Raw genomic sequence first — 25,283 nt, forward strand, 5'->3', positions numbered from 1 at the left:
GCCACGCTTTACCATGGGCAGTCCCACCACTTAAAAAAAAATGGTGGTCTTTTTTATGGTTTACGCATGTTCTTATACCATAATTATCTACACATTTTCCTCAAAAAATAATGTATTACACATATATGTTAATAGCAAAAGTGTTTTTTACTAAATGTTTAAAGTACTGGTATAAAACATTAAAAAATGTCCTGCCATCTGAGAAAAAAAGACTGCCAGTTTGTGGGTTACAACAGAAAATATTGATAATTCACATGATGTTTTTTAAAATATTTTGGCAACCAAAAACAAAGTTCAGGAACTGGAATTGGTGGGAGACAAACACATTATTTCACAAGAAATCGTAATAATGTAGCAATAAGCCTCCACACAACTATAAAAAGAAAATTAAGTATGTTGGATAAAAATGTTATAACAAATTTCCTAAATAAAAATCATAGGCTATCAAGACATAATATAAATTAGTCATTTTTGTGTTAGTCTGTTTGCTCATCGATATTTTCTAAACTACTCAATCGATATTGATTCAGTTTACTTTGTCAGCTTCGTTATTAACTAGGGCAGATTCCTAGGTATGAAACATCAACTATAGGAAATATAATTTACTCGAACCAGAAGTTCTCATACACATGTGTAAGAAAATGTGGACCCAGCAGGGGTCTTGTGACTGGTCTATACCTTTCAGTTGAACCCACACTGCACACTGCAAAAACCGATGTGTCACTTAAATCTGGGCAACCGTATGGATGTCCAGGAGCGGTACATTACTAACCGCAAATGTTGAAATTCTGAGGTGTAAGGGTAATTCGACAGGTCTAGTCTATTGCAAGAGATAACTGTTGATGTTGGTGAGGTTCGTTCACTAAGTGTCAAAGGTTCTTTCTAGCCTAGACATAAGGGCGTGCCACCCCCTGCCTGCTTTGACTGGAGAGGCTGGTTCAGAGCTGGCTTCTCCTTGTTGCGAGAGGACTTGATGAGAGTAGTTGCCTAAACTTTTCCTCATGGATCTCGACAGGAGGCGGCCCTTACCCCTAACCTTACCCATTCTGAATATCCTGTCATTCCGGAAGTAGCGCAAAGGTCCTTAAAGTACTAAGTGCAATTTCTTGTCCTAAGACAACAAAAAAAGAAATGGTTGCCAAAGATACAGGTAACTGCTATTGTGAAATAAATTTGAAAAAGTTTATCATCATCAACAAGGCCATATTTTTTTGAAGAATTGTAGGCCTAATGTAATAATTCTAGAAGTAAAGTACCCAATAGTTTAATAGCTCTGTGCCTGAAATTGTAATAATTTTATTTTAAATTTACCCTATTTTCTGTGATAAAAATGTTTATATATTTTTGTTTTTTTTTTACATTCTTCAATAAAGACCTAAATTAAAATTCCTGACATCATTAATGTATATTTCTATTATACACTGAACGAATAAAGCTTTTTGTATAATTGAATTGATATGGGTGATGTACAAATGTTTCATTGAATTGATTGTACGGGAGATACCTTACTCCCAATCATTTAACAACACAGTTTCAGTTTACAATTTAAGTTAAAACTAAGTCTAAAAATCTTATTACAATGCAAGTTTTCACACTAATCTTCTGTCAAAAGCTCATGAGATAATAGAAATTTCTTGCTTAAAAATCGCATACCTAATTGATAAGAAAGGTCAATGATCGTAACTGAAGATGAACAGTAACTCAAAATTATTAATGATTGGGAATCTCCACAGGGCTGCCAATAACTTTCACTGAGAAGCTGCATTATGGTTACAAGACTTTACACTGTCATGGAAATTCAAATGATTGGTTTTAATTTATACTGTTATTGCTGTTCCCAGATAGTAAAAAAATGTATATTTTCATTTGTGTGACTATAGTCAATAGTTATTTATTTATAACAACACAAAGATGTGTAATGGTGTCAACTCTTTAGTTTCTCTTTAGAAACTTTAAACACTAGTTTGGTTGGGGTGAAACAAAAAAGTGTAACACTTTTGTTTTGTAGCATCGCTATTTTACTAATTAAACCCCTTAACACATTCACCACGATGGCTAACTTATATACTTTTTATATGTTGTCATATTTTTCCATAATAATGGCAAAAAAATGTAACTGGTTTTTTAACATTAAACGTTTAAGTATAATGAGAAAAGTATGTAGGCTTCGCAATTTTGCCCCCCAAAAATTTATTTTAACAAGTTTTTTCAATGTTTCTTTGTATATCCCAAGACATAACAATAAACATAACATAAACAATTAAACAATCGAGGTACACAATTGTCTTAGGTATTTATTTGTGTGCAGGATCACATTTAACAAACTCCAAAGACAGGTAAACAATAAAAAAGCAATAAGGAAATGCAAAGCATCATGTACCCCATCAGGCGCAAGACGTGCTTCAAGTAATCCCGATAAGTACCAAATCTTGTACACAATGGAAGTTGTGAAAGATCACATGTACCTGAGGTACACATCTTCATGAACGTGTTAACTTGGTGTATAACTCAATCTATGGTACCATTTACGACTCTCTTCTTACTCCTAGTGAGCCTTCTCCGTGATGTAATAAAACTGATAGTTGATTGAAAAATAGGTTTTGCAAATCAAATTCATGTACTGTACTTTATTTTATTGCTAAATTCTTTAAATATTGACCATTGAAACTAAAACTGACATATTCAAGTGTCATAATGAAGATAATAGTGAATGTTTTTTTTATGTAGTGGAAAATGAAGTGTAATGGAGGGCAATTGTTGTTAATATGAACGCTTAATGAGCCTTTATTTACAATGCACAAACTTAATTTTTTTTATACTAATCTATAGGGAGCAGAAAAATGCCTGATGGTTTTCAAAAATAAGTATCTTCAAATGTATAATCATTTCCACATGTTCCTTATAAAGTACAGTTATGTCAATTAACACTGCTGCACCAGCACACTACACAGTGAGCGCCTCTCTGCTCTGATTCATTGCCCCAGTGTGAACCCAGCAACTGGCAGAGAAGATTGTGCTGCTTACTGCGTGAAGTGCTGGATCACCATCTTGGTTGTTTTTCTCTGTTGTGTGTTTAGTTTATAACATGTAATTGTAGACCTAAGGAGCAGAATACTGAACACTTGATTGAAGTGTAAAATAAAAAAAAAAAATAAACATAAACTAATCCACGCGTGCCAGTACTGGTGGGGGAATGAGGATTGACACCAGGGCTATGACATGCTAGTCCAGCCCTGGAAATGAGGTCACCAATTTGTGTCCACAAAGGCTCCTGGACACCATCAATCGACATTTTGGACATCCAGACGTCATTTTTGGATGATTAACATAATTTAATTTTTTCACATTTTACGGTCTCACATCGTCCACAGCAAACATGATAATGAAGCACAAATGAAATCAGTTATGATTCGAAGATAATATAATTTAAATTGTGTCCTTTCCTCAAGTCTCTCAGTAAAGCTGTCAGAGACTTTTTGCAACATCTCATTTGGTATTGAAGCAACCACTTGGCTGATACCCTTTCAAGTCTTCTAGTGTACAGAGTTTCTTTGCATATTTTTTAAATGCAGGTTACCCCAAAAGGAGAAAGCAAAAATACTGAGATCAGCTGGACATGTGGGACAGTAACATTACTAGAAATTACCTGATCACAAATCCCACTGAGGAGATTATCCATAACATGTTGTATGGGCACTACCCCATCTTATTTGAATAATTTTTCATAGCTATCATTGTTTCTTTTAGATCGGCAATAAAAAACTTATCTAAAATGTTCAGGTAGCACTCTTATTTTACTGTAATGAAAGTCATGTCTAATAAAATTGCCAGTTTTAAAACACATCACGAGAGCAAACACAAGGTGTACACTTAACCGATGTTCCTTGGCCACTGAAACCGTGGTGAGTATACTTGAGAGTAAGCTGCAAGCTACTCCCCACATGACTGCCCGACTGAACCATCACGATATTTTTGCTGCTCTCTGTATAACAAATTTACAATTTTAATGATTTTTTTCTGCAAATATTAAGAACTTATGTTCCTAAAAGTGAAAATGATACTTTTGTAAAAAAACTAGTTTGTTTATGCAAAAACTTTGTTATCAACTTAAAATAGTTTCTTTCATCCATGTTACCTTTAATTGGTATCACAACAAATGGTGGAAGTTAAGGTAAAAGAGGCTATTTATGATCTTATAATAATACATGTTCAGGTGTCCGCTGATATGTTTACATTTGGGACTTACTGCTACAACCAGTTGACAACTGTCACAATAACCAAATTTTCTCTCATTGATTATACTGGATTTGAATGTCATATATGATCAGATTTGATTTTCAAGTTTTTTGGTTATGAATGGAGAACTGAATTAATTTAATTATATAAATATTTAAAAAATACAGAAAAATTAAAAATATATATTAAAAACACTATTATTTTAAATTTATTTATCAACTCAATTGCAAAAATGATCACAGCAATAATACGTGACCTGATAAATTATATTGGATTCATCAGAGTCGAGATGATGTACTGTATATTACTGCCATGACATGTTCACAGCCTGGATCAATGGTTTCTTAACGATTGTGTAACTGATTCCAATGTTTGTTTGGACATACAACAAACATTATTGAAGAAAAATAATAAGTATTTCCAACATCACGCTAAAACAAACTAAAAAGAAACCATTTTTGTGAATAGGTGTTAATGACTGTTTAGTAGCTTTTGACTTTTGTTTACATATATAACCAAAGTTACAATACAAAACATTGGGGCTGCCATTTTTGTACCATAACTGCCTTTTGATAAAAATTAATGTCAAAATAAATGTGGTGGAAATTTTTTTTTTTTTTATCATAACTGACACATAATATCTGAAAACAGACACACCAATATACTGAAACAAATGTTTTGGACAAACAGTAAGGGTGCATGACAGCTTGTCTATATTCTAGGAATTCACACGGTTAGTCAAAAAAAGACTATGTATATACTACCATTGCAAATAAATACTGTTACTAGTATATATTTTTTAATGAAAAACGTTAATTTTGAAAAACATGAGGTATGGCTAGGTGACATTCTCGTTCTTGGCTTGTAAGGCCTAATATTCTCAAAATTTGCACGGATGGACCTCAGCTACATTTTGGACACTTGTAAATAATTATAAAACTTTGAGAATGAGATTGGTATGAATCTTAAAAATAACATACAAGGTCAGAAGAAAACAACCAATATAAGTTTTTTTCACCTCTGTATTTAGTGTACAAAGCACATAACAGAAACTTAACCTACAAGGGTCCTATACTTAATCTATCCACCAGCGGTACATTTAGAAATAAATTAACTTTACAAAGATCTGATCGTGTGAAGCACTCGACCATTGCACCATCACAATTCCCCCCTCCCCCTCCTTTCTCACAGTTTAACAGCCACATTACATCAAGCTAAACAAGGAGTTACAAATTATAATGTGAGGAAATTAAGTAAAAATGCATTCACTCTTCTAAAACGGCTTAAAAATCTTACACTCTTGGAAAAAGTCTTAAAAACTTACCGTGCGTTTTTATCAGTCAGAATAAGTCGAACCATTTGTAGAATATTTATAAAACTGTATATAGTTTAAATCTTAACACTAATTTCTTTCTTGACAGCATAACTACGTATAATAATAAATAAGATATTTATATATATATATGTCAACATCCTTCCACTATACACAAGGAGATAAGGTGTTTAACCATAAACTTGAAAAATAGTCTTTTTTTATTTGACCAATATAAAAACAATATTTTACGTGACAACGACGATTCACTAGCAGAAAACAAGCAACACTGAAATGAACAAGGGCTGTATAAAATAACCAACGGACACGGTAACAGGCAGAGTCAACACGGATAGAGTTTCAAGCATGCAACATAATCGATTAAACGTTTCAATAAACTTTATACAAAACTTTCCTTTCTTGTTTGATTCAAGCTTTTAAAGCGATTTTATAGGTTTTCATTGCACGAGAACAATTATATATAAATACTTCAAAGAGGATTTAACTCTATTTTCTATAAAAAGTAAAAATATTGCAAAATATATAGCTCATTGAAAAAAAGTTTAATGCTTCTGTATAGCTCAGGAACAATTATTAATACAAACACAACAAAATAATTTGTCATTTCCACCCTGCTCCGAATAGACGACTGAAAACTGGTAATACATTAGATGTTATAGTGTATATTGCTTGGAAAAATAAACGAGATGTTAAAACTAGTTAAACAAATGTAGGCCTATATAATAGTAGTTATGAAAAAATATTTGTAACAAATAAAATAACGAACATTTAAAATGAAATGATAAAAATGACAGGACGAAACAAGTGATGATCTGCCGAGCACTACAACTAGATGTGAATGATTGGGTATAGTGCGTTGGCAGTTCTCTGTGGACAGCAGTCCGTCTTCCCTCCATCGTTCGCCAACACAGTTTACTGTTCCTTGTCTTTCTCAGGTTCCTTCTTGCCGATGGGAACTGCAGCTTTTACCCTGCAATCACAAAACATTAACATTTATTCACTTTTCATATAAGTAATTATAACGGTCTACAGCGTTTTCTAATCTATCACGATTAGTATAAATGAATATAATTTTGCATTAAGAATCCAAAATGCATATTGAATAACTGCTCTCTAATACAGATATGTATTATGGACCCAACTACTGCATCTTAATTCCAAAACACGGATTTGTAAGTACAGTTTGTTTTGAATCTCCAATCTTAGAATATGGCAACCCCTGATGAATAACACTATTTAATTCATTTATTTTTGATAAGGGTCAGCAGAATTTAATAATCTTCAGATAACTAAAATATTTTAATTAAGTGACTTATACAAAAATTCTCTTATTTTTTATCATTGAAAACTTTCTAACCTTATATTGATTTTCATTCTGAATGCCCTGAACTGAAAATTACTACAATTATAGACTAAAACCTACATTTTTGAATAATCCCAAGTTTTAAAATCAGTTATATGCGTTTCATTATAAGGATATCATCACAAGAGACAAACTTACACAAATTTGACACAATTGTGTTTTATTCATGCTTGTGTGTGTTTATTTTTTTACTATTTTGGATTTTCATTGCACCCTAGCTCTTACCAACACAAAGTGGAGATGTTCCACCTCATCAATATTTTAAAGAGATCAATATTATCATCACTAGTTATACTTCAATAATCCAAAAAGGTAATTTAATTTATTTTCAATGACCATACACAGTTTCATTATTTTTACATGGTCTCCAAAAAAGGATGCTGGGATTTTGAACGGCCATTACTTAATAACTATTCAAGATAACTAAATGATTTAAACATCAAATTGAGTTTTGTGTTCTGAGTAGCATGGGAAGAAACATGCAGTGCAGCGCCAGTACACACCTGGCGCCAGTTTCGTGGCACAGGAAGTGTGTTGAAGTGGCATTTTTGTAGACATGAAGTCCCAATGTTCCATGAATAACATTGTGAACTGTCGATTTGGTTATGTTTAACTTAAGACTTTGTCAAATAATCCTTTTTTTCAGGCTTCTGATGCAAGATTTTCCAATTCGTTCAATATTGTCATCACCTGTTTTTGGACGGCCATGTAACTATTAAACTGGTTAAACCAGTGACGAATTGCTTTATCATCAGGTGAATTTTGACCTCGATAAATGACTATAAATCGACGCTGCACACTAACAATCAATTTCAATTTTGCATACACAGAACAAGACTGTGCCTTCTGTTGTCCCCATGCACATCGTACTCGTGACTGGTGCCAGACGTGGACTGCCACTGTACAGCTGTTCTGTGCATGCCAAGGTAAACGTTACCTCCCATGCTCTCAGTAAACAAAACTTACTTATTTCAAATTCAATTTGACGTTTAAATCTTTTATTTAAATAATTTTTAAGTAAACTATAATGGCTGTTTTTCAGAGACCCTGTATAATCATATATATATCAGTAGCATCATAGTTACATGAGTCATAACAACACCCCAAAGGGTTAGTTTATTTTCAACAGTTCTGCACAAACCCCTTAATTATTGAAACTTTCTGTAGATTACACAAAATCCTTTTGATTTTAAAAATTTGTAAATATTTAACTTCAAAAGTCTCTGATTTTCCAGATTAGTGAAATACAGTAACTGGGCAATGCAACAGGATTGGTAAAATGTTCCTCAATTATTCCCTGGATTTTCATCTTAATAGAAATTATGATATATGGGATTGTAATGTGAACAGCAGTATCATTGTATCGTTTGTGTATCACAGCTGAATGAAACTTCGGTATCATACATAAAACCATAACTTCTCAAAGGCTAACAGTAGTGTTGTAAGACAGTGTAGTCTGATAACTCACTTGGATGTGATCTCTGCCACCTTGCTCCGTCCCATGTCAATGTATGTGTCGATGCTGGCCTTGTTGTTCTCGTAGATCTTGGGTACCGTGAACAGGGCCACAAACGCTGACAGAAACAAAAACCATGTATATTAGATACTATTCAGTTACTTTGATGTGATCTCTGCCTCCTTGCTCCGTCCCATGTCAATGTATGTGTCGATGCTGGCCTTGTTGTTCTCGTAGATCTTGGGTACCGTGAACAGGGCCACAAACACTGACAGAAACAAAAACTATATATATTAGATGCTATTCAGTTACTTGGATGTGATCTCTGCCACCTTGCTCCGTCCCATGTCAATGTATGTGTCGATGCTGGCCTTGTTGTTCTCGTAGATCTTGGGTACCGTGAACAGGGCCACAAACGCTGACAGAAACAAAAACTATATATATTAGATGCTATTCAGTTACTTGGATGTGATCTCTGCCACCTTGCTCCGTCCCATGTCAATGTATGTGTCGATGCTGGCCTTGTTGTTCTCGTAGATCTTGGGTACCGTGAACAGGGCCACAAACACTGACAGAAACAAAAACTATATATATTAGATGCTATTCAGTTACTTGGATGTGATCTCTGCCTCCTTGCTCCGTCCCATGTCAATGTATGTGTCGATGCTGGCCTTGTTGTTCTCGTAGATCTTGGGTACCGTGAACAGGGCCACAAACACTGACAGAAACAAAAACTATATATATTAGATGCTATTCAGTTACTTGGATGTGATCTCTGCCACCTTGCTCCGTCCCATGTCAATGTATGTGTCGATGCTGGCCTTGTTGTTCTCGTAGATCCTGGGTACCGTGAACAGGGCCACAAACACTGACAGAAAAAAAATAGTGGTATATAGTATATAGTAGGTTTTGAACTAAAACTTAAATTAACTTCATAGTCTTACGACTTCAAAGTTTTCATAGAACTAAGAATATGAACTTGTTTAAAGACATCCTAGTATCTAAAAAAAGTTATGTAATATAATCAGCAACAAATTTGTTTTTCTGATCTGGCTTAATGTCCCAGGAGAGTTCACTTCTGGCTGACTTGTACCTTCCTGTTAACTCTACATTGGGTATGCAAAGACCGACATGTTTCTTTTATCTGTGCAACCCCATGGATGTCTAGGAGCGGCACATCACTAACTGCCAATATCATCATATATTAGGTGGAAGTCATGGATCAATCATGGATCAATAGGTCTAGTCTACTGCGAAGGATGACAGATGGAGCTCCATTAGTGTTACGAGGCTGTTGCTAGGCTAATCATGAGGGAGTATCTCTCCCTGCCTGCAACAGAGCTAGTCTCCCTTCTTCCAAGATGGCATGACTGAAATATAGAGCCGGCTATATCTGGGGGATGACTGAAATATAGAGCCAGCTATATCTGGGGGATGACTGTAAATATAAAAATTTTCCACCATGGAAGTATCTTTACATCAAACTCTGTATTTAAAAAAATGTTATAATTAAATAAAAATATTTTTTAACACCCTACTAACTCAAATACAAGTTATCCAATTAAATGTCTAACCCCGTAACCTATTTTTACTAACCCCATTTAATTTTGTGTCACATACAACACTTTGCTGGTTGAATTTTCAAAATTAGGGGTGGTGGTGGGGAGGGGAGAAGTGGAATTGAGATATAGTGAAAACAATTTTTCCCCATGGAAGTAAATGTTTGCCACAGACTCCATATTAATATCTCTTTTAGTTTTTACTCAAAAAATAAAGATGCAAGTTCAAATAAATTAAAAAACGTGATAATAAAAGGTCAGAGTAAGTCTTCCATGAATGTCCTGGCAAGTGACCAAAGGCTGCTGAATTCATTCCAAATACAATAATTAGAAACAGTACATTGTTTTAGTTATAAACAGTACCCACACAACAGAACGTTGTTTTAGTTTGAAACAGTACCTACAGTTCAGAACTTTGTTTGGTTGGAAACAGTACCTACACTCCAGAACAGACCTACACTTCAGAACGTTGTTTTAGTTTGGAACAGTACCTAAACTTCAGAACTTTGTTTGGTTGGAAACAGTATCTAAACTTCTGAAGGTTGTTTTAGTTATTTGTTTATGACTTATGATTAAAAGTATTGTGAATTTGGTTAGTTGATATTTATGAAAATTTGATCAAACTGATATATGTCTCAAATCAAAAAGTAATTAGATCTAAATCAAATCTGTACTTAAAGTTTAAACATTGGAGGTGTAAAATAATTTCAGATTAAAGAGAAAACACTGGTAAACTAATATTAATGAAGTTTGTACGAGTTAACCATCTAATTAAATTCAAGATATTCTTTGACATCTTCAACAACTAATTATGATATCGTACAGAGGTGGTCTAGCTACTATACCCAACATCCAGTATATCGGATAGGGGTGGTCTAGCTACAATGCCCAATGTCCAGTAATGTATGTAGCTGGGGCTTATAGTCCTCCAAATGGTGCCAGGTTCCATATAGTGACAGGTTAAAATACCAGCTACATGAACAAAACAAAAACCCTTGCAATTGGAATATTGTTTTGTCGTCTGTGAGAACAGTTTATGTGAAGGTGTCGGGCATCAGACGATGGTAGCTGTGACTCGCTCTTGGCTCTGTTCAGTTATAACCTCATTGAGCTTGTGTACCTGAAAGCTGAGCTGTTTATCACTTGATTTGTTGTATTATTCACGAAAAATTAGTAAACTTATGAGAGAAAAGTCACCAGTGAGTGAAAACACTTTGATAATAATGTTGTTAATGCTAAAGGTGATATTGCCGATGACAATCGCCCGAGTGATTTTCTTATTTTTATATTGTGCAGCACATCCATCTCAGTAATCACAAATATTTTTTTGCAACGACTTGAAGAATCATCAATATCAGGGTCTCCTGATGATTATTTTTTAATGTCTCCTTACTTTTTCAAATATAGTGCATTATAAAATAAAGAACAATTATTCTGTAAATACAGTAACTAAATTACTGTCTTAGGGGCAACCCTCTTTTAAGTACTCAAATTATAATTATAATAATCACCATCATTGAAATTAAGTAAAATAAGGAGATATGGTACATAAGGACTTTATACAAAAACTTGTAAGCACACTATCATAAATTATTAATTAACTATGAACCCTTTAACCACCTATTTTGAAATTTCGATAATCATTTAACAAAAATATGAACTATTTAGAGAACATTTTTTAATTTAAAAAATGCACTTTTTGATCAAATCAAAATCAAAATTTGGAATTTTATTGTGCAAAAAAGCTTTTTATAACAAAGTATGTTGTGTTGTACATCAAAACAAGGAGCATTTAAAATTGAGTAAAATAACACTCCTCCCATCTCTCTCTAGCCCGAGTAAAGCTATGGTGATTACAAACAATGTTGTTTGTGGATTTTAGGTGAATTTTGAGTGACTTTACAAGCCGTAATTTGAAACCATAACAAATAATTGGGGGGAAATTGGCAAATTTCTTAATCTATATGAGGACTACCTTCATATCAAAATTTCATAAAATTCTGAAGTGGTCAGATAAATTTTTGTACTTTAGTGTGTTGATTTCATACGGAACAACCCGAAAGCAACTAAGTTGTGAAAAATCAGGACCACACCCTAATCCATACTGCATCAGTTATAAATCTGATTTGCCATGGCATCATGATCTTTACCACAGTGTAGAGGTAAGACTGCGCAAATCTATAACCGAGAGGTTAAAACATTTAGTATAATAAATTACAATTTTAAACCAAAGCTTTGTAGTATTTTATTAGGTACCAAAAGACTGTTAAAAGTCAAATTTTAGCTTAAATTTTCTAATGAACTTTTTTTACAAATTATGCTTTATTTATAAAAATTAATATTTTCCTAATAATGCAATAAAAAATATTAAAAAGTTAACTTAAATGCAAATTTTTATCAAAATCAAACAATGCATTAGGATTCCAATTTTATAGTTACAAAATAGATGTTTCATTAAAGACCAAATTTAATCTTTTGGATAATCTTTACATGTTATTTTCTCCAATTATAAGCACATGTAAGGAAGCAAAAGTCAGGAAAAATTAAAAATTACAAATGCTGTAAGACAACAATGGAACTATTTTTGTTTGGCGTAATTTTTACATTTTAAAACACCTGATTATTGAAGTAGTTCTATACAAGACATCTTGTGGAGCAAAGCTTACCCAAGATGACAAGAGTCATTCCATTGAAGATGGCGCCAACATATGTTAAACACCACAGACAGACTCCGAACTTGATGGAATCTACGAGGTCTTCGACTAAGAAGAGTCGTCGCAGCTCGACAATAGCGGCGTTGATGTGGACCACTGCTGTGTCGACAATCTCCCGCACCTTGTCTTGAGGCAGGGACAGTTCCAGTTCCAGGAACTCCCTACAAACAGGACAAACTTTTATATATATTGTTACATAATACATTTTAAATTGTTCTTTTGACGCTAATCTTTTGGCAAAAATAATTACTGATCAAACCGTAACATATTATTAATTTAATTTTGAAAATTTGCAATACAACATAAAATTATAAACAACATAACCCTTTCCAGTTCTGAAAACTAACCCCAGCTCAACAGTTTGCCTCTTTCTTGTCCACGACATTGGAAAATTAATTACATAGTTTGTAACATATGTTAAAATATAACTTGGTAAAGTTGCTGTGAATTCAATGAGTTGTCTCTTCATTCATAAGGTCACTTACCCAGCTTAATGATTTAATTCAGTTTTTTTATATCTGGGAAAGATAACTCCAATTTGGATAAGTGTAATCTACCATTAAAGCTAAGAAAAATTACATGATCCTTATTAGCAAACTCACGAACACATCAGTCAGGTTGCAATAGACGTCTTGCATATAACTCATTATAAATATATTTTAATGTAATGTTTCACTACAGATAAGTGAGAGACCACACTAAAAATATTATATTGTCAAATACAAATTCACACTTTAATTTGGAAAGTCAGAAGTCAGAAGTCAGCATGCTTTATTCATGAACTTTAAGTACAGAATTTGCGTCATAAATTAATAAAAAACAACATATACTATCAATAACAATAGTAAATAGAATGGTGAAAAATGTTTCTTCTAGAGGATCAAAATTCCTGTGATTGTCGCCATCCGTAAAACTCAGTCATGGAGTAAAATGGGTGGTCAAGAAGCCAGTTCTTCAGCAAGTGACGAAACTGTTGAATGCTTGCAGTCTTCAGCTCTGGAGGAAGGACATTCCACATTCTGGCACCTGCATAGCTGGGTTTCTTCTCAGTCATTGTGCGATGGTGTGTAGGAAGGCTGTAATTGGCTGACTGTCTTGTGCTGTAGTCATGAATCTGAGCTGCGGTTCTTATGGGGCTTAATGATTTTAGATGTGAGTATGTTACAACTTCCAAGATATACAGATTTACTACAGTCAGGATTTTTAGGTCTTTGTATTTGCTTCTGCAAGTTTCTCTTGACTGGAGATCTCCAAGTATTCTTATAGCACGTTTTTGGAGCAAGAGCACTCGTTCTAGATTACCCCTTGTAGTTGCTCCCCATACTTCAATACCATAGCGTAAATGGGTCTCGAACAGGCTGTAATAGGCGATCTTGGCTGTATCCACGTCACAGATGTTCTTAATCCTGCGAATTACAAACAGGCTTACACTTAGCTTGATGCACAGGAGATCGATGTGGGGGGTCCAGGAGAGGCTTTCATCAATTGTTACTCCCAAGTATTTGGCAACAGTAACTTCTTCAAGGTCAGGTAACTTGCCTACAGCCTCTCTGTGCTTGCCTAAAATAAGTTGCTTAGTTTTTGTCTCATTTACAACGAGGTCGTTCCTATGGCAATACTGAATTGCCATGTTAAGAGCAATATAAGAGGTCACTTCAAGATGTTTTGGATTATTGTTGCCCAAAAGCAATACAGTGTCATCTGCATACATTAGTGATCTGCAATAGTCTTTTAGATATCTTGGAAAGTCATTGGTAAATAAAATGAAAAGTACTGGACCCAGTACAGACCCTTGAGGAACTCCCCGTGTGATGCTTTTTGGTTCAGATTTGATTTGTTGCATAATCCCCTTGCTATTATGCATAAGTTCAACCATTTGGCACCGCCCTGTCAGGTAACTGTGAAACCAGTTATAGGCAGTCCCTGTTACACCTATCGCACTAAGCTTAGCCATGAGGTGTTCGTGGCCGAGGCAATCGAAAGCCTTGCTATAATCTAGTAGAATAGCAGTGGTGGTGTTGCCATCTTCAAGTTCATCAATAAGGAATTCTACCAGACAGATTAGGGCGGTGGTTGTTGACTTGCCTTTCAGAAATCCATGTTGCTGGGTTGTAAGGAGTTCATTTGTCGTTACATGGTCTATGAGTCTGGTTAGTGTCAGTTTTTCAATTATTTTAGAGAATGTTGGAACTAGAGAAATCGGTCGATAATTTGAGGCTTGGGTTGGGGATCCCTGTTTGAACAATGGGTAGACTTTGGCCATTTTTAGAGCAGATGGGAAGTTTCCAGACAAAAAAGATTTGTTTACTATGTCTACTATGGGGTCAATTAGCTCTTCTTTACAAGTTTTTAAAAGCTTTGCTGAGATTCCATCATAGCCTGATGAAGTTTTTGGTTTCAGACTATCCATAACTCGAGACACCTCCTGTCTGGTTGTTTGGTAGAGGTCTAATATACAGGAATATCTGGATTTTCAACTGGTAGTAACATTGCTTGGCCAGTAGTTTGTTCATTATTATGGATTGTGTCATCAGCTATGTTGACAAAAAAGTTGTTCATATAGTCTGCCATCTTTATTGGGTCAGATGAGAGTGTACCTTGTATGTCAAGTTCAGTCGGGAGGTTTATTTTTTCTTTAGGTTTTCTTTCCGAGTTGATTACCCTCCATAAAGCTTTTGTCTTATTATCAGCTTCGGCCACAGCGTTTTTTGTGGCCTGTTGTCTAAGTAGTCTTAATCTCAAGTCATATTCCTTTTTTATCGCTGATGCATTTCTCTTATGCTCTTCACTACCTGTTGCATTGTATTGGTCTTGGGCCTTAACCAGCATTCCTTTTAGGTGAATTGTTGTAGGGTCATTTAACATTAATTTACTTCGCTTTGGCATTGTTCTTGATTTAACCATCGGACAAGCCTCGTTCATTACATCAGTCAGTATCTGAAGAAATCTGTTGTAGGCATCGTTAACCTCCAGAGAATTGTAGACTTCTGTCCAGTCTTGTTGGCCGAGACATGTTTTGAGCTTATAAAGATTTCTGTTGTTTATGTGCCTACGCTCCATGGTAGAAGGTGCCTGGAGTTTTGTGCTGTTCAGCTTTAGTGTGCATAGTTGGCCTGTGTGATCGGAAATTCCTGTGTTAATGACATGAACATCAAGCTCCTCTTGTGGGAGGTTTGTGCAAACACAGTCAATGGAGGTTCTTGAAGTTGGTGTAATCCTTGTGGGTGGTAAATCGAGTCTCTCCATATCATGGCTTTTTAGGATGTCTTGCATTAGGATGTAGTCATGCTTTTTATCTAGTGAATCTATGTTAATGTCGCCCATGAAGATGACACGATGCTTTTCGGACTGTATTTTTTGAAGGATCTGAGCTATGATTTCCAGGCCTTGAATCAAGTTTCTGTTTGTTCTGTACACACCTATAATGAAGGTGGTAATTTTTCCTATTTTGATTTTAATGACTGCCACTTCACACAATAGCTCAATGCACTGGAAACTAAATATGTGTTTTACCAAAAATATAAACAATATAGGAATTATCTTAAATTAATAATTTTAAAGATACTTGAGGAGGGGATATAATTAAAATATTTCATATTAGGAGGCCCTTTGAAAACCACATAAATATAAAATTTACATTCTTTGAGATTTTTATGCAAGTGTCCCAAACTATATGTCCCTATCATCTGAGATATCAATTTAAAGATATTCATTGAATGAGTCACAAGTGGAAATTTAAGCCAAAATATGTAATCCCAATTTCACACCAATGGACATTCCTGGTACAGCCAAAAAACTCAATTTAATTCTTTAGTGGCATGATCATGTATCAAAACACAATCAACCTCAACAACAAAAACTTACAGAAATCTACGACTTGTATGGATATTCACAACTGATTTATGGTATTTTAATAATTTAAATCAGAACAATTGATATTTAATTGTCACAATCTATATTCAATTACATATAATAATCATTAGTATAGTATTATTGATCCTGTGTGTGGTACTGATTACAGTAATTCTCATGTTATCAATCAAATCAGACTGAATCATGAGATTATTGAAAATCCCAATAAGCACAATGAGCCGGATTAGTCCCACAGAAGAGGTTTATAGCAACACTTACACCAGCTGGCTTTAAGTTTCATGTTCTGCGGGTCGAGGAGGAAAGTAACTAATGGTTGGTGCGAGAAGTGGGTATTGGTGTCACGAAATTTTGTGTACACTCTCAATTTAAAATTACTTTGAACTAATACTTTTATCACTAGGTTCAGAAAATCTTGGAAAAAAGCATATTTCTTAACTAATCAGGGAAATGTTCTCTAGACAGGCAAAAAGCAGGAGAAACTGAAGATGTTCATCCCATGATCACTCAGAATTATTTTTAATTTGGCTTACTGATTTATATTGGACCTACTCAGTCTATCATTTAATAGATGTCACCATGCATTGTACTATCTGGTTAATAGAGTAACAATTTTTATTATTGATTAATCCTAACAATGTCAGATAATGATGGTGAATGTAAATACAACTATCACAATTCAGAGCTTCTTGTATTTTCGTGGATCTATAATAAATGAAGGCTGATATTAAGATAATGAGAGGATCTAGTCAGTGCACAAGAATATTGTGTTGAAATCTTATGAGCGGAATCCCACAATTATTCTGTCTCAAAATTATTGACTACAATATTTACATCAGGAGTTTCAAGTCAACCAAAGCATGAAAATTCATAGGTCACGCTGAATCTCAGTTAATTGAGAAGAATAAAATTGCTATCTACTGTATTTATAATATTTCTTGTTACAATTACTGAATTGTTTTGGAACACAAATTTCCACCAAAATGATGATGTAGTGGTAGATTTTTTCATTGAAAGGGGAATTTTTATTTTAAACTTAAATATTTGTAAGATAATTAAGTTAATAAATTAAAATACTAAAGAAGTTGTGTTGTGCCTAGGGCTACTCCCATAATAAACTTGGCTGTTTAACAAACAAACACACCTTGGGGGGAGGAAGCCAAATTTCTAACTTGCTATATTTATTACTACATTAAACTAAAGACCGCCTTCATTTACTAAAAGAACACATCTCTATAACAGTGTCACTTTCTTCTGTGGGACTCGGGTCCATTCTTCTCTACTCGCTAGGGAGTCCATGTAGACTCAGTAGGAAATGTGGCTCGCTCGTGACAGCAGCGGTCGAGAGCTGAAATAATGTGTGCTTTGTGCTCGGGTTGGCACCACTCTCTGAAGTAATGCCAACTGTGGCCCTGCACTATTATCAGCAGCCGACCACACCAGCTAGTATTAAGGGTTAATGCTGGACAATCTCATTTGAACATATTTATAAAATACTTAATTATGGATACAATACTTTAATGGATTACTATTCTGAGCATTTAAAAATTAATGAATGGAATGGAAATGGTTTTGGATTTATTGTGAAGTAATACAGTGGAACCTTGATATATCGAACATCAATGTATCAAATTCCTTGATAGATTTGATAAATGTCCTTGAAGCTTTGTCATTCCCCTTGAATGTGCCATTTACTTACTTAAATGCTAGTAATACCTCTATATATCGAAGGTTTAATATAAATAACCTCAATTTATGTTAACCTAGTGAACTGTGCGTGTCAGGTTTTCAGCTATGACAGTATTTCATGTAAATGTGCGAAGGCAAAACGAACATAAAGTTAAACTTAAAGAGACTGTGGATGCAGAGAATAAGAAAAAGGTGACATTGCAAAAGAAGTTTGGTATACCAGCGAATACTCTCTTGACCATTTCTTATTAGCAAGCCTACATTATTACTGCAGTTGTTGTGGACCTCTATATAATTATATATATATATATATATATATCAAAGTATGCTGATTACTTAATATAGTGAATAACAGAACAACAGAGCAAATATCTATATATCGAAGTCTTCTCCAAAGAGCCATGATATATAGAACCATATTATATTAAAATTCTTGATATATCTGAGTTTTGTATTTTCCCTTCAGTTTCGATTTATCAAGGTTTCACAGTACAACCCAAATTGTGAAATTTGTTAAATTTTCTTAAGTGAGATATATATTTATTAATATGTTGTAAAGATAAAATGATTAATCTCAAAAGGTTAATCACAAGGATTTTAAGTGTTTGCTCAGTTTCTGATTCTCATAAGCACATATGAACTCAAGTGTAATTTGGATTATATTTAGGAATTGTTTAAATACCACATTGGTTTATAATGGTTCAAAAACAGTCGTCTATTTACACTAACAAACTTTTTAAGGGGTCCATTCCTGCACCCCTTCCTTTTTTTCATTACCACCATCTTGTTTCTGCTGTGACGATCGCCATTTGCTGTTAGCCTCTGGTCAGTCGTAGGTGGTTGGTTGATGAGTGCAGACATATTGTGACCTGTATTCTGTAGTTCAGTTTTAATAATTAATGTTGTGTTTAGTTTTTATATTAAGGGCTTGTTTTAGAGTTTGTGAAGTTGACGCACAACATGGTGGTTGTGATTTGTGACTTACGGGTGTCACAACGCAGTGGTATGATTTGTTTACTTTAACCTAGTTTGTAATTATGTGTTAGGTTAGTTATTTACCTAAAGAAGAGATCAGATTGCAGATCTCTAAATGCAGTGTTATTGGAGGTACACAGGTATAGCACAAAACAAAACGGCACAGTGTGCCGCCAACACACTGTTTACGAAGTGTTGATTACAATAGTTTCCAAGAGGTTATTGATTATAAAAGTGTTTACACCGGTGAACGCGGTGTCATGGCAATCTTCAAAACAAATTTACAATTCCGTTATTTATCAAGAAAAAATATAAAAAGTGTTCTGGCATGAATAGAACATTTCCTAACTTAATAGACTTTTTTGTATTGCGAGCTGTTTTCGTGATAATGAGTAGGTGTAAATTTCATGGGAGTAAATAATAATGGTCCAACTCTTACAAATTTACTTACTACTTCTGACTGAGCTGGAGGTACTATTTGTGTATGCAATACATAAAGCATCACAAGAAGACTGTTAAACACTATTTATTCATTTCTTGCACTAGGTCTTTCGACATCCAAAATGCCATCAACATCAAAAAGTTCCAATATATATATATATATACACACACACACACACACACACACACACACACACACACACACACGTACACACACACACGTACACACACACACACACGCACACACACACACACACTAACACACACACACACACACACACACACTAACACACACACACACACACACACACACACACACACACACACACACACACACACACACACACACACACACACACACACACACACACACACACACACACACACACACACACACACACACACACACACACACACACACACACACACACACGTACACACACACTCACTCACTCACACACACACACACACACACACGTACACACACACACGTACACACACACACACACACACACACACACACACACACACACAAACACACACACACACACAAACACACACACACACACAAACACACACACACACGTTCACACACACACACACACACACACGTACACACACACACACACACACACACACACACGTACACACACACACACACACACGTACACACACACACACGTACACACACACACACACGTTCACACACACACACACGTTCACACACACACACGTTCACACACACACACACGTTCACACACACACACTCACGTACACACACACACACACACATATATTGATTTGTTTTCCTCTTATGGTTTTATAAATTATGTAAAGTTACCTACCAGAATAGTTGACAATTATGTATCTTGTTTGGATCATGTACTAATTCGCAGCACAAAGGCAATACATTTTGATTGTGAAGTGGTAGAGTCAAGTATTACTGATCATCATGCCAATTTAATAAGTATTAAAAATAATATTCCCAGTATAAATAACTATTCTAAGTATATGTTTTGTAAAGTTGTGGATTACAATAAACTTCGCGATAGGCTTTCTGCTGCGAGTTGGTCTAGAGTTTATGAGTCTGTTGATGTAAATCAAAGTGTCGAATGTTTCTATAATATTTACAATACATGTTATGATCAATCTTGTAGACTGAAGAAGATTAATAGTAGTAATAGAAGGCGAAATCCATGGATTACAGATGATTTGGTACAGTTAGTAAATAGAAAAAATTATTTATATAAATTATATGCCAAAGATAGAAATAATTTGTTTATTAAGACACGGTACATTACTTTATCTAGATTGGTGTGCAGACAGGTTAAGCAGGCTAAATTGAGTCACTATTCATCTTTGGTGGATAGGAGTAATGGAAACACAAAAAAATATTGGAAAATCGTTAAGAGCATCACGCATAAAGAAAAAAGTAAAATACATAAAGTTATATGCAACGGGGCTGTAACAGAGGTGAAGGGTAATGAAGTAATGGTTGCTGAGCAGTTTAATCAATATTTTGTAAATGTAACGGCCCAATTGAGAGAAGAGTCATTTGGCAATGACTTATTTAATAATCTAAATTTTAGTGAATTAGATTCATATTTTGAGGATTTTCATATTACAGAAAATTGTATTTATGACATAATAAGTAAAATGAAGAACAAGAAAAGTTGTGGATTGGATTGCATTAATATAATAACTATAAAGAAAAATATAACTGTTTTTGTTCCTATTTTGAATCATATATTCTCAAAATCGTTATTGCAGGGTGTGTTTCCCAATGCCTTTAAGGTCGCAGCTGTTGTGCCAATTTATAAATCTGGAAATCCGCAAGAATTCTCGTCATACCGACCTATATCCGTGATTAGCACTCTAGCAAAGATTTTTGAGTCTATTATAAAACAACAATTGTTAATGTATTTTTTAAACAATTCTATAATAGCTAATAATCAGTTTGGGTTTTTGCATAATAAAGGTACAGATGTTGCTATAGAGAAACATATAAGATATATTGCTGAGTCGCTGGATGTAAGTAAATTTACAGTTGCAATTTACCTCGATTTCCGTAAAGCTTTTGACCTTGTGGACATAGAGATACTGTTGAGGCAGCTGAGGGGGTACGGAGTTAAGGGTAATGCATTGGTCTGGTTGGAATCATTTTGTAAACATAGGAAGCAAGTAATAAAAATCGAAAATCATACTAGTGCAGCTATGGAATTGAAGTATGGAGTGGCACAGGGAGGTGTTCTTGGACCCCTTTTGTTTATTATATATATAAATGAACTATTAAAATTAAAACTAAATTCTCAGATTTTTGCATATGCAGATGATACAGCTTTAGTATGTTCATCGTATAGTAAGACTAGTTTAAGGTTGTCGATCTCTAATGATTTGGAAGCTGTGTCAAACTGGCTAATAGATTATAAACTCCTAATAAATACATCTAAGACAAAGTGTTTGGTATATTCAGAAAGAGAGAAAACCTGCGAAGATCTACAACACGACTTTACTTTTTATTGTCACAAGCACCTTTGTAAATATAATTGTGTATGTGAACCAATTGAAATCGTTAGTAATATTAAATACCTAGGTTTGATTATTGATAGGTGGTTAAAATGGGACGCTTATGGTAATTATTTAGTGAAAAAATTGAGAAAAGTAAACTATGCCCTATTTCATATGAGAGAATTCCTTGCCTCGAACTATTTATTAAAGCTTTATTTCTCTTGGTTTGAGGGTCTGTTAAGGTATGGAATAATCCATTATGGGGGGAGTAATGAAAATGTTTTAAAACCAATTCGTATGACACAACGATTTGCTATTAGAAATGTTTTTAGTTTAAAAAAATTTGATAGAGTTTCTCATGTATTTTTTGAAAACAACATATTAACTTTAAATAAACTATATGTATTGTGTTCAGCAATTCATATGCACAAACACATAGATAAGTATCATATTAGGGAAAACGGGGTCAATACAAGATCATCGGATATATTGTCAGTTCTTGTTCCATGTTTTAGAAAGGAAATCGCTCGAAAACAATTTTGTTATATTGGACCAAAAATAATAAATAAATGTATTTTAAAATTAGGAAATGATATAATATTTGATTCGAGACCCAGATTTAAAATGAAGATTAAAATGTATGTCGCGGAAAGTAATGAAAATTATATATTCTATTAATACTTACATACTATTTTATGTTGTTGTCGTCTGTTTGTGTTATATTTGTCATTGGTATTTTATATTTGTTATTTACTGTTTGATAATTATTTGTTTGTTAAATCTATTTATATATTTATGCTTGTTGATATTTTTTGAAATTTATAATACTCTGTTGCTGTTTTGATAATTATTTGTTTGTTAAATCTATTTATATATTTATGCTTGTTAATATTTTTGAAATTTATAATACTCTACTGCTGTTTTGATAATTATTTATTTTTAAATCTATTTATATATTTATGCTTGTTGATGTTTTTTGAAATTTATAATACTCTGTTGCTGTTTTGATAATTATTTGTTTGTTGAATCTATTTATATATTTATGCTTGTTAATATTTTTGAAATTTATAATACTCTACTGCTGTTTTGATAATTATTTATTTTTAAATCTATTTATATATTTATGCTTGTTGATATTTTGAATATTGTTTGTTGATCTTACTGTTTTGGGTTGTTCATGGGGATAGAAAGTGTTCTGGCCAAAAATGTGATATTTGATATTTGATATTTAATATTTTATTATTTATATATTTATTTGTTAAAACTTAATATATTTATGCTTGTTAAATTTTTTTTTTACCTCGTTTTTGTGAGATGGTTCTTGTTAAAATCTGGATTGTATAAGTAGTAAATTAAGTATATATTATGGGCTGATAGTAAGAGTATAGTATTTGTGCACCATGGTGGAAGAAAGCATAAAAATAAGAAAAAAACCTTGAATTGCCAACTGCATGTATATTTAGCCTAAGTTATTGCATTATGTTGTAAATAAGTCACACGTGCTTCCAAGCACCTGACTCTGTAAATGTATGTACATTTTTGAAATAAAGGTTTTTGTAAACTCTGTAAACACGCACACACACACACACACACACACACACACACACACACACACACACACACACGTACACACACACACACACGTAAACACACACACACGTACACACACATACACACACACGTTCACACACACACACACACACACACACACACACACACACACACATCGTATATATATATATATATATATAGGAATATTTTTTCGCATTTTTATGTGTTTAACAAAAGATTGAAGCTCTATTTCTAAATTAATCAGCCTGTACACAAAGATAAAGTAAAAACCAATGCTATCTCTATCAATAACACACAGCTACCAGGAAGAGTACCGGTGCCTATCCAATGTGTTATGACTTATGGACACTGATTAGAATCAATCTGAGATTTGTGTTCTTGAAATATTAACGCTGGATTGAAGCCATTGCTCGGCTTGCTCATGTGTGGCAGCACAACTTACTTGAAAGGATGGCCTTCACTGGTCTTCTGGACTGCCTGCAGGATGTTCTTGTAGATGCGGAAGCAGACGGTGCCTGTGAGAGCGAGTAGGGACGAGTAGGCCACAACGCTGATCAGGGACATGTAGCAGAGGGACAGCAGGATCGCCATGATGCTGCCGAACACGACCCCCGACTTCTTGGGGTCCCGCCAATACACCAGCGCCTCCACTGGAACACACAATTACTGTCAGTCTAACCACACTATACACTACATGTATATGATGCTACAGAAGATATCAATGTTTATATTAATATAAAACTAAATATTGAAGAAAGAACAACAGGAAGGCAGAAAATGGTTTTCCAATAAAATAGAAAATTGAAGTTCTGTACTGATGAATACATCAATTAAAAATAATTCTCTATGAAATAAGACACATTTTTATTTGATTAAAACAAACATTTTACTTCTTCCACCCGAGAGCTTTAGTCAGTAGCAGATATATAAAATGGAAAAACATTGTGAGATATATTTTGACATTGACTACATTTTTATTACAAGTTCAATTAGTACCAAACCATGCTTTATTGCCAGAAAAATTATCTATAGGCTACAAAGCTGAAAGTCCAACCTTGTCCACTGAAATCATTTAGTTTGAAATTTTTTTAAGTTTTTATAAGTATATCATATTTAAATATAAATGAAATTAGAATTTATTCTTCAATCTATATATATATATATAATGTTATTAATATATATATATATATATATATATATATATATATATATATATATATATAAATGAATGTTTGTGTGTTTGTCCTTTGTAGAATCGTAAACCATTTGACCGATGATTATGAAAATGTGTATGTATATGTATTTTTTTACGGAGAAGGTTTATGCGCTATGCCCATTATTGCAACTAGCCACCATGTAGCACTGCAAAAGATCAAAGTTTTCAAAGCGCCTGCACAATTTAAACTGCAATTACGAAACAATTACGTATATTAAATAGTTAAACACTATTTGAAGGTGATATGTTATGATATATATTTGTCTTTAAGATACATTTCTGGTTGAACTTAAAACTTGAGTGTTAGGCCGCTTTATAATAAAGTACATGTACAATGTACTATAAACATAC

At 33.8% G+C, this 25,283-nt stretch overlaps 1 protein-coding gene across 8 annotated transcripts in view; it reads right to left on the reverse strand.

Annotated features, from left to right (window-relative positions):
- Nucleotides 1–5,240: 5,240 nt before the first annotated feature.
- The window catches only part of LOC124356541 (reticulon-1-A), a 163,161-nt gene continuing 143,118 nt past the window's right edge, over nucleotides 5,241–25,283 (reverse strand). For 6 of the 8 annotated variants that reach the window (XM_046807599.1, XM_046807597.1, XM_046807603.1 and 3 more), the window contains 4 exons: nucleotides 24,159–24,366; nucleotides 12,614–12,822; nucleotides 8,701–8,806; nucleotides 5,241–6,539 (listed from right to left, as the gene is read on the reverse strand). In XM_046807599.1, the coding sequence (XP_046663555.1) occupies nucleotides 6,482–6,539; nucleotides 8,701–8,806; nucleotides 12,614–12,822; nucleotides 24,159–24,366 (581 nt within the window). In that variant the 3' untranslated portion in view covers nucleotides 5,241–6,481. The other 2 variants (XM_046807598.1, XM_046807600.1) reach the window with 2 other exon arrangements.

The sequence above is a fragment of the Homalodisca vitripennis genome, chromosome 3, assembly GCF_021130785.1.
Source record: "Homalodisca vitripennis isolate AUS2020 chromosome 3, UT_GWSS_2.1, whole genome shotgun sequence".
In the NCBI taxonomy this organism is placed as follows: Eukaryota; Metazoa; Arthropoda; class Insecta; order Hemiptera; family Cicadellidae; genus Homalodisca; species Homalodisca vitripennis.